Below are 12,066 nucleotides of genomic sequence, written 5' to 3'. Positions count from 1 at the left end.
CCATGCTTGGTAGTAGACACTTGGTCCCAGCCTAACACAGAGGGGCATTTGCTTCCCTTCGATAGGGTCTTTGTTCTGTTTGAGGTTGTCCAATTACAAACACTTATTCCCTATCCTGAGGACGCAGGATAAGGTTTACACCATTGGTGGTCAAACCATTGGGCCCCCCACTGTTCAGGAGTATGGAGGACTAAATTCCCCCCTTTATCCTCCAACTGAATGTAGTGGCAGTAACTGGCATTTCAGTCTCTGCTATTGGGCTGCCATTGGGGGTCGTCAACTTGAACATTGCTGCATCAGTAGCTATCACTCTGCCCATACCATACAGGGAGCATAGAGTAGGTTTTGGTGGACAATTGTGCTCACTCCTATTGTAAGGTCAGGTAAATTTGGTGAATAATATGTAGAATTTAGGTCAATGCAAAAATGCTACTTAATTCAGTCCGAAATGCAATTTTGAGATTTTCCATTTTGAGTCCGAAATCCTTTGGAGAATAAAGCTTGTGCACTTTAATGGGTGATGCTACTTGATGTCTCATTTTAGCTCCATTTTCGGCTTATAATAATTCTGTCATTATAGGGCCAAATAATTATAATGAGCAGGGATTTCTTTAATTTTCTTAATGAGATCTTTACTGTGCAGATTCTTAATTCCAAAAATCTAGGAAATGCTCATGTGAGATGCAGAGACATGCCTCAACAGCCAACGTGCATCAATTTGTGGCCGCCTGGAAGGGCCGATTGGTGACTCTTTGTGACCCTTTGAATTTGTGTTTTCCTTGTGAAAATCTGAAACATGTTCAGTAACCAGATCATGAGCACAAAACGCTAACGTGCAACGCATCAAAACTATTCACAATCTACACTTAAAGGGCACTTGTCACCATAATGAACCCCATCTAAATTTTGGAGACGGCCATCTTGTCTGAGCTTCTCCTCTGCTCTTTTAACAAAGAACTGTCATGGCCATAAACATCAATAGACTGACAACTCATTCTGGTCTATGGAGAGTTTTCTAGATATGCTCTGTGCAGGGATGGAGAGAAGATAAGATGCGACAAAAAACTCAAAAAAACACAGCAAAATCAGCAACAACATCAAAAAAGTAGCTTTTTAGCAACGTGGGACCTCAGCCTTAGGCCGGGTTCACACGGAGTATTTTGGTTCGTAATGTGGAACGTAGACACCATGGGAGCTTTTGTGGGCTGTATACGCTCCCATTGTTTTCAACAGGAGCCGGTACCGTATACGCTGCGCTATTTTGCAGCCGCCGCAAAATCACGACCGCAAAATAGCGCCGCGTATACGGTACCGGCTCCCATTGAAAACAATGGGAGCGTTTACGGCCCGCAAAAGCTCCCGCAGCGTCTACGTTCCACATTACGAACCAAAATACTACGTGTGAACCCGGCCTTGGGGCTATTGTGACATCCAGCACTGTCTCTGCCTCAGTGGTGTCATGTGTCCGGAGTAACTGCTGAGGCCTGAGAATGGACCATCAGTGGTCACAAGGGCTTGCCGAGCGTCATGACATCATGATGGTTGGTGTTCCCCCAATCACAGGCCTCAATGGTGACCCCACATGCATGATGTCACCAGGAGAATGCCAGATGCCATGAGGAGCCCCAAAAGTGGCAAAGAAAGAGGGGTATGAGTGTTGGGGGGGGGGGGGGGAGTATCTTGTTTTAAGAAGTGCTTCATTTTTTTCCCTTTAAGTTAGTGAATTACTTTGATGATTGATCCTCCATTATCTGTTAAGTAACTCATCTATCCTTGTGTCACCCTCCGACACCACTCCAAAATTCCTCGTCACATCCAGACATGTTATTTTGTATCTGCCTGTCATCTTTCGGTGTCTGCTACAAGTACACTATCACTAAATGCCAGCCAGGAGAAGACCCGGGGGACTTGAGGCTTCTCTCACAAACTCAACCATTACAGTGTCTTTGCATTGCACACATGTTATGTTAAAAGCCACGGCAGCTCGACAAGCCCGTTACAACCTTTCTCTTAGTGGATGTGAACCGTCCGGGGACACCATGCCTAGTGCATTGCTCATTGACCTCCTCCTGTGCAGTAATCTGTGATCTGATGAGCGCTAACACACGGTGGCAGAGGAGCACTTAAGCTATTGATGTCCTAGGTCCTACCAAACCACCAGGAACTCAGCATGGCGTCACTTTACCCTCTTATCTTGTTGGCTATCATTAGCTTTCAACGTATGTATCAAAGCTTCCAGTAAGAGCCGCGACTTTGTATCCTGGCTAGGCTACAGAAGTACTTTGGGAAGATATACAAGGGGGTGAGGCGAGGCAGAGTTTGGAATGAGAGGGGGCTTAAAGTGCTTTGTGGGTTGCCTGCTCTTGATGTTGTCTTTCTTGAGTGCTGTAGAGGACACTAAATTATAATGTGCAGCAAATGGATCAATTTTCTTCACTCTCGTTCACTTGTATGAGTAAAGGGAAAGCAGTGCCTTGACTACAGAGCACCAAGGGCACATAGGCAATTGAACAGCCATCATTGTCACTTCTCATTAACTCCATCAATGCCATCATTCTCCAAGTATTCAGCTCTCTGGCATATTGTCCTTATTACCATCTTCCTCATTTCATTTCCCACCAGACAAGGTATGTCGTCCTCCTCTCTATCCTTGCATGCCGTATCCCCCTCTCTCTCCCTGATATATTATTATACAGGAACAACCTCTATTTTAGCTATAATTTTCTTTGGAAATGAAAGCAGCCCATTTCATCCCAGACTATCCAGCCATTACTGCTGACAGCACAGAAACCTATTTGTAGGAAGAATATAATTATGGAGACATTATATTGGTGTAAACAATTTTTAAATCTCCACTTATCATAGAGCGAGAACGGTTTTCAGCACCGCTCTCGGTGGACAGCGCCGACGCTCACAATCCCGTTTAACAGCGATCTTTTACTATTTCTTCTACGCAATTAAATGATATCTTATTTTTAATTAAACTCGCAAAATGACTTTGGATTTGGAGCTTAATGCACTAAAAATAGCTTTGTCTGAACATAAACCACGCCAAGCCCTATCAGATCGTTGCTCGCTGCAGGGTCAGATGTGAACTTTTTTAATAACAAATCTTAAATCTGATCCAGATTGTTATTCGGCAGTGTTTATAGCACCATGCATTAAAAGGCAACAAAGAAAACCAGCCGCGATGATGTTCCCTCATTGTGCTTAGCTCCTAACTATACCCATAGGCACATAATGGAGTTAAAATGCAAAATCAGTAACAGACCCCCCCTTCCCACCTTCCTCCCCAATGACTGAGCATCCAAGGGCGTAATAAGTAACCGCAGGACCCAACTTCTGCAGAAATTTTTGATTGTGATCATTCTGGTTTTCCTTTATGCACATGGATAAACAACACAGTGATGTCATAGTACTAGAAGTATGCATACAGTGATGTCATAGTACTAGAAATATGCATACAGTGATGTCATATACTAGAAATATGCATACAGTGATGTCATAGTACTAGGAATATGCATACAGTGATGTCATAGTACTAGGAATATGCATACAGTGATGTCATAGTACTAGGAATATGCATACAGTGATGTCATAGTACTAGGAATATGCATACAGTGATGTCATGTACTAGAAATATGCATACAGTGATGTCATAGTACTAGGAGTATGAATACAGTGATGTCATAGTACTAGGAATATGCATACAGTGATGTCATAGTACTAGGAATATGCATACAGTGATGTCATGTACTAGAAATATGCATACAGTGATGTCATAGTACTAGGAGTATGAATACAGTGATGTCATAGTACTAGAAGTATGCATACAGTGATGTCATAGTCCTAGAAGTATGCATACAGTGATGTCATAGTACTAGAAGTATGCATACAGTGATGTCATATACTAGAAATATGCATACAGTGATGCCATAGTACTAGGAATATGCATACAGTGATGACATTGTACTAGGAATATGCATACAGTGGTGTCATTGTACTAGAAGTATGCATACAGTGATGTCATAGTACTAGAAGTATGCATACAGTGATGTCATTGTACTAGGAATATGCATACTGTGATGTCATTGTACTAGGAATATGCATACAGTGATGTCATTGTACTAGGAATATGCATACTGTGATGTCATTGTACTAGGAATATGCATACAGTGATGTCATAGTACGAGGAATATGCATACAGTGATGTCATAGTACTAGAAATATGCATACAGTGATGTCATAGTACTAGGAGTATGAATACAGTGATGTCATAGTACTAGAAGTATGCATACAGTGATGTCATAGTACTAGGAATATGCATACAGTGATGTCATAGTACTAGGAATATGCATACAGTGATGTCATTGTACTAGGAGTATGCATACAGTGATGTCATATACTAGAAATATGCATACAGTGATGCCATAGTACTAGGAATATGCATACAGTGATGTCATAGTACTAGAAATATGCATACAGTGATGTCATAGTATTAGGAATAGGCATACAGTGATGTCATTGTACTAGGAGTGATGTCATAGGACGGAGAGAATGCACACAGTAGTAGGATAATATACACAGTAAAGTTACAGCACAGATACAATGTATAGAGGAATGTCACACTATAAGGATAATGGACAAAGATGTCAGGGTGCGGGTATAATGGATACAGAGGTCACAGTACCATGACAGTGAACTGCTGAGTCTTGACCCAGTATATGCCAATGTCACAGTATGCGCACATGGGAAATCTGCATATGCAAATCTGACTTTCATGATGTAATTGGGAAGCCAGTGCCTCAGTCATGCACTCCAATAGAGGGCGCTCACTGAGCTTAATAAGACTCCACACACCTAAATGGTGGTCTCTCCCTATGGAGTGACGATATCCCCCCAACCAAGTATGCGCACAGTGATGTCACAGTAGTTAAATAAAGCACACTGAACTTAAAGCACATGTATATTGTACAGAGAGATGTCACAGTACTGGGATAATGGATACAGATGATACAGCACACAGTGATGTCACAGTACATATATATAGCATTGATAGCCCCTATATCCTCACATTGGACCTATTGTCCCCTCTCCCCTATCCTGCTACCAGATCTGAATGCTTGCATTCATCGCAGGGTTAAATTATTTGTATTCGATTTCCCCCAGTACTCACATGAAGAAGTTATCCAAATTGGATATTTTTTTCCTCCGTGGGTACATAAACAGAAGCTAATATCTTGTTTTTGGTGCGCACAGCCGCTTTTGTCATGTTAGCCGCACTCTAGAAAGATATACTTTTTCCAAAATTGATTTTTAGGTGTGCATGCCCAAACTTGCATTTTCATTTTAAAGGGAAGGGAATGAAATATGATGTACGGCGGCGGAATATGAAATGTGCTGCTATAATGTAAGCGTCTCCTCTCCCTGCAGATGTGCCGTAAAGCCTTCCCATTGTTAATTTAATGTAAACACCCACCAGATAGCGGATCCGGGATTGTTTGGCGATTCCAGAGAACTAATTTAACATCTAATACACAAATAAAATGATATGATAATATTTCTCGTACAAGCAGACTTTACTTGATCTTCTATTATTCCGTTTCATTCTATCCGGATATCAAAAGATTTCCATATGCCCATATTATGCAGAACATGATTCTAAGCATTCGGTTATTTTGTTTGCCCTTTTTGTCTCTACCTTGGTTGTTTGCATTGGATTTATTTCTCTTAATGTAATTCTTTTTCATCTTTTTTTCCCCCCTTTTTCTCTGCATTGCATTAGGGTGGAATGATCGCCCTCCTGCTGTGTATCCTGTGCCTTCTTCTTATTTTATATACTAGACGACGCTGGTGCAAGAGGAGACGCGCACCCCAGCCGCAGAAGAGTGCAAGCGCAGAAGCCGCCAACGAGATCCACTACATCCCTTCGGTGCTCATTGGAGGTGGCCATGGACGAGAGAGTCTCCGTAACGCACGCGGACAGTCCACTCATCCCGGTGGAACCCTTGGAATTCGGGAAACGCCTATCCTTGACGGTTATGAATATGATGTCACTGAGCTGCGTCATCATCTCCAGCGGGAGTGCATGAATGGTGGGGAAGATTTTGGCAGCCAGGTGTCCCGTACTCTGGACTCCCTCCAGGGATGCAATGATAAGAACACCATGGACCTCACTCCTGGTGTGTTTTCAATGGCAGGAACCATAACGTGAAAACACAAGTCATCAAATCTTATGAGATTTGATGGCTTGTTTCTGGTTTTGTGTCTGTTAATGGGTTACGATTTAGCAAATAGTTGTATTCTCTGAGGGCAAGGCAGTGTCTTTGGTTGTAGTCATGTCGTCATGGGGAATTGTGATAAGGCAAAGGGTAGCTTTAACCTGGTCATACACGTAAGTCTATAATTGGCCAGAATGTAGACAATCGATAGTCCATTGGATCTTTTATATGAATGATCTGACCACCAGCGTTCAAGACTAAAGTAGCTTACAATGTTAGGCAAAGAAGACTGGCATCCTGTACACCAGTCTTAGTTCAGTCCTCTGTTTGGCACCTGAATTATTAATGGTTCTGGCCTTTTAATAATTCTGGTGTCTGAAGTGAGTAAATTTGTCCCTGCCTGGGCTCTCTTTGTTCTCCATCCTTCTCCACCCATTTTCATAAAAAGTGTCATGTGAGAATGGAGATGGAACAATACGGAACATCATTGGCATAAGCGCGCCACGTTTACACTTATCTATTCTACGCCAGAAAGCTCATGTAGATGGTTAGTAAATCCCCCCCAACACTGGTGCAAAGTGGTCAACGGTCAATACTAACTAACCAATTGTGATGTCAATATGGAAGGGTTTTCCAGGCTGGGGGACATTTTTGATAGTAATAATCTATCCTTTGGAAATATCATTAGTATCAGATCATGGGGGCTGCACCCGGACCCCTCATAGATCAGGTCCCGGAGTTTCCTAATAATTGAACTATAGAGTAGATGGAGCCTTCTGCTTTTGTATAGGTTCTGGCACTAGAGAATGCCTGAAACAAGGGTGAGGGTCCGGGTATCGTATCTCCTATCAGATACTGATGACGTATACTAAGGAGAGATCATCAGTATCAACAATGTATCCCAGTCCAGAAAATCCTTTAAGCCAACAAAGAATGAAAATTCCAGTATTTTCATCTCAAATTTAAGTAAAACTCTGTCATTAAGTTGACTTTTATCTTATGTGTATGACCAGCTTTAAATTGACTGTTTGCTTTGCTAAATACTGTCCATTGTTTGTTAGGAATTCGAGAGGGTCTGTACCAAGATCAATCGGACAGCAGGTAGTACTATTGGTACTTGTTATAGATACCCCGGGGGCAGACACTTTAAAGTGATATACTATACGAAAGTATTTGTGGATGGCCCATACATGAGATCTTAATGTCCTACTCTTGGGACTTAGCAACCCTACTAGTAAAATGATTAAAGGGGCTGTAACCACTGGAATAAGGACAGTACCTTACATTGTATGGTGGCCATGAATGGTATTGCAGTGCTTTCCCATTCATATGAACTCACTGTAAAGGAATAGATCTGCAATACCACTCATAGCCACTGTACAATGTATGGCGCTGTGCCTGTTTCAGAGCACTACAACCATTCACACAGATGGGATACCTACTTATATGATATGTATGACTTGTCGTATGGATAGATCCTCAAGAGTCCTAGAAACCCCTTTGGGTTCCTGTTGTTGTCACAGCACATCCATACAGGGACAAGTGTCACAACATGGGTCAACAGTTGACTACCGTGGACATGGACAATGTGCAATGACAATGCAAAGCAGTGGCCGGTGGTCACCAAATGCCACGACCACGTGTTTATCATGATGAATGATCTTTAAGTGTCGCGACCGCCATTGAAACCATTTCCCCGCAGTCTACGGTAGAGAATTAATGAGCATAAACATTCCCCATCTCCGTAGAAAACACTCAGATGAGCAGTTGTTTCTGTCTTTTTAATATCAAGCCCTTTAGATGCCTTCATATCTGCATTTATAGGTGAACTTTTCAGTTGCATCCCGATGTACTATATAATTATTCTCTGGATTGCTCTGTTTACGAGCAGAAGAGATCTGATAATAGATGTTGCAGATGATTCAGATGCTCAGATTTTTGGTAGGCGCACGCTGTTTTACAACCTACGGTACGTCTGATTGATTCGACGGCAGTGGCGAGAAACTGAAATATCACAATGGAATTTTTCTGGAGGTTCTTTCATTACTTACCTTCTGCTCGTGTTATGTGGGTAGTAAGGAAGTAAAAGTCACTTTACCAATCTCTTATTGATGTTTACATGCTTCTTGGTTTCCCTCCAGTGATGACATGCCAACACAGATACAGCCATGTTTAGACTAGCCCATATGGGGGCTAGTAGGTTTGTAAGCTAGGGCCAACAACTCCTTATCAGTATTATACAGTATAGATGCAATGGCTCTCTGAGAGGACATCTAGGTGCACTAATATTCCCTCTTGGCTGTAGGAACCCCATTCATTTTTAGCGCCTTGTGCCCGCTACAACCTGCTGCTATATCAGCATGTATCCCCAGCCCACAATACTAAGAGCGCCCTAGATTTAATAGCTTTAAATAGGACTCTGTCTCATTTGCCCTTAAAATGGGATTGTATGTCTCCAAAACGCGTTGTGTCTTGAGCCAAATAAAAGATTGAACTTGGAAAGCGCCAGTCCGCACCTCTATCATCCATTTTCATTAGATTAAATAGGACATTCCATCAACTCTAACATTTTGTATCATTCAATAGGTACTGTTCCACTGATTCCAGAGCACTTGTAAGTTTTCTCTAGTCCCCCACCGTTCCTGAGCAATCTACACCATAGAATGCAATGTGTTAAAGGGGCTCTATCAGCAAAATCATGCTGATAGAGCCCCACATATGCGCGAATAGCCTTTAAAAAGGCTATTTAGGCACCGTAAATGTTATATTAAACTACCCCCCAGTTTTAAAATAATACCCTAAAAAAGAATGTGATCTACTTACGCATCGTGCACGATGGGCGGGCATTCAGGGTGCGCCGTCTTCTTCATCCACGCCTCCTCTTCCTCTGATGTCCTCGGGTCCCGTCCTCCTCCGGCACTCGTGAACTGACATTGATAAAAAAAAATGGCCTGGGCGCATGCGCAGTAGCCGTAGTAGAAGCCGCATGCTACTGCGCATGCGCCCAGGCCATTTTTTTTATCAGTGTCAGTTCGCGAGTGCCGGAGGAAGACGGGACCCGAGGACATCGGAGTAAGAGGAGGCGTGGATGAAGAAGACGGCGCACCCTGAATGCCCGCCCATCGTGCACGATGCGTAAGTAGATCACATTCTTTTTTAGGATATTATTTTAAAACTGGGGGGTAGTTTAATATAACATTTTACGGTGCCTGAATAGCCTTTTTAAAGGCTATTCACGCATATATGGGGCTCTATCAGCATGATTTTGCTGATAGAGCCCCTTTAAGTAAGCTCTCTTCAGCCAGGTGGGCAGTCCTGGACTGGTGTAGACAGACAGGGGCCACCCACTTGACTGTAGAGAGTCTAGTATATTGGGTGTTTAAACTAATAAAAATGATTGCCCAGGAAGGGTGGACACGAGAAAAAATTCCAACTATGCCAGTGGAAGAAAGAATTATCTAAATGATTCAATGAGTTGCAAGTGGTGGAGGTGATGAAAGGGCCTCTTTAAGGGGGCCCTGTCAGCAGACTGTTTGCAGGACTTCCGGGACCAAAACTGTCCAAGGCAAAGCTTAGGCAGCATGCTACTATGGAAAAAATAATGTGTGTCCATGCTGTTTTACAAATTTGTAAATAATATTTGCATGAGATGTATAGTAGGACCCCAGAACAATTGGTGGGTCACACCAGACCCTTGGTCATGGTTACAGCAGTCACGTGTCCTTGTCAAATGAAATCATTGCTAGAAGCTCGTTAACGGACACGGCAGGGATCTGAGAAGTATCAGGATAGGAGTATTGGTGGTTTGATAAGAGGAGTATTATTTCCTTTTGTCTTTTTTATTGCACGGCTAGGCAACGACTTCAGGTTATGCCGCAGGAATGATTATTTTTGGTTTTTAGTCTTGCTCTTGTAAGACAGTGAAGGGACGCTTTGCAGTTTAGTACCTGTCCGTGCGGGGACTGCCGCTCTCCTGTAATACTCAGTGACACTTGGAATAGATGGAGCTCTGCTGTTTTCCCCAACACTTTTGGAGAGATAAGTGTGTGCTGCTTTTTTTTGGTGTGTGCTTTTACCGCTCCTATAAAAACAGCAGATTTTTTTTTTTCTATATCTAGAGTAGCGCTTCTGCCGGAAAAGTGCTCTGCGTTCTACTTATAATGCGTGCCCCAGAGGCATCATTATATGTGTGATTTTTCAGCCTGCAGTTCCATCAATACTTGAAAAAAATGCCAAAAAAGGGAAAAGTATAAAAAAAAAAATTATTACATTTCATTTAGATTGTTTGACTGCAGAAGGTTATGTCAATGTTATTGACAATCCTCATATCACAGCGTTATAAATGCGATACAAGAGAGAAAATGTAGAGTTGATTTCTTAAAAGTAAAATCCATCTACGGGGTTTATGCGAAGAAGGAGAGAAAACCGTACAATTCTTCATCCCATAACTGCAGAAGCCTTGTCTTAAAGCCCTCTTAAAGGGAATGACACCAACCTCCTTTTAAAGTGAAGGAGGTCAGGGAGATGTGTGCATGAATGTTGTGAAGGATCCCAATGTATTACAATGCACATATAGCAAAAACTAGCAGGATGCAATTTTTTGATTTTTGCAAAGCTAATTTTGCGCCGTTCATCTCTGAATGTCTTGAGATAAGAGCAAAGATGGGAATTCAGACAGTCATAGAGATTCGTGCACCTTCAGGTTTTCCAATTTTTTTTTTATATTATACTTAGCATTGAGTGGTGAGGGTGACTCAAAGAAAAAGTCACAATGTTTGCACAAAAACCCAATTTGCACATAAAATTGATGACTTTTCATTAGAGATGAGCGAACACTAAAATGTTCGAGGTTCGAAATTCGATTCGAACAGCCGCTCACTGTTCGAGTGTTCGAATGGGTTTCGAACCCCATTATAGTCTATGGGGAACATAAACTCGTTAAGGGGGAAACCCAAATTCGTGTCTGGAGGGTCACCAAGTCCACTATGACACCCCAGGAAATGATACCAACACCCTGGAATGACACTGGGACAGCAGGGGAAGCGTGTCTGGGGGCATAAAAGTCACTTTATTTCATGGAAATCCCTGTCAGTTTGCGATTTTCGCAAGCTAACTTTTCCCCATAGAAATGCATTGGCCAGTGCTGATTGGCCAGAGTACGGAACTCGACCAATCAGCGCTGGCTCTGCTGGAGGAGGCGGAGTCTAAGATCGCTCCACACCAGTCTCCATTCAGGTCCGACCTTAGACTCCGCCTCCTCCGGCAGAGCCAGCGCTGATTGGCCGAAGGCTGGCCAATGCATTCCTATGCGAATGCAGACTTAGCAGTGCTGAGTCAGTTTTGCTCAACTACACATCTGATGCACACTCGGCACTGCTACATCAGATGTAGCAATCTGATGTAGCAGAGCCGAGGGTGCACTAGAACCCCTGTGCAAACTCAGTTCACGCTAATAGAATGCATTGGCCAGCGCTGATTGGCCAATGCATTCTATTAGCCCGATGAAGTAGAGCTGAATGTGTGTGCTAAGCACACACATTCAGCACTGCTTCATCACGCCAATACAATGCATTAGCCAGTGCTGATTGGCCAGAGTACGGAATTCGGCCAATCAGCGCTGGCTCTGCTGGAGGAGGCGGAGTCTAAGATCGCTCCACACCAGTCTCCATTCAGGTCCGACCTTAGACTCCGCCTCCTCCGGCAGAGCCAGCACTGATTGGCCGAAGGCTGGCCAATGCATTCCTATGCGAATGCAGGCTTAGCAGTGCTGAGTCAGTTTTGCTCAACTACACATCTGATGCACACTCGGCACTGCTACATCAGATGTAGCAATCTGATGTAGCAG

General features: G+C 43.0%; 1 protein-coding gene across 4 annotated transcripts in view; it reads left to right on the top strand.

Moving 5' to 3' along the window:
* The window catches only part of ASTN1 (astrotactin 1), a 316,888-nt gene that overhangs the window by 200,232 nt on the left and 104,590 nt on the right, over positions 1-12,066 (top strand). For all 4 annotated transcript variants that reach the window (XM_075287093.1, XM_075287091.1, XM_075287092.1 and 1 more), the window contains exon 4: positions 5,786-6,182. In XM_075287093.1, coding sequence (XP_075143194.1) covers positions 5,786-6,182 — 397 coding nt within the window. The remainder of the gene's footprint in view (positions 1-5,785; positions 6,183-12,066) is intronic.

This window comes from Leptodactylus fuscus, chromosome 9 (genome assembly GCF_031893055.1).
Source record: "Leptodactylus fuscus isolate aLepFus1 chromosome 9, aLepFus1.hap2, whole genome shotgun sequence".
In the NCBI taxonomy this organism is placed as follows: Eukaryota; Metazoa; Chordata; class Amphibia; order Anura; family Leptodactylidae; genus Leptodactylus; species Leptodactylus fuscus.
This window is presented reverse-complemented; position numbering and strand designations above follow the sequence as displayed.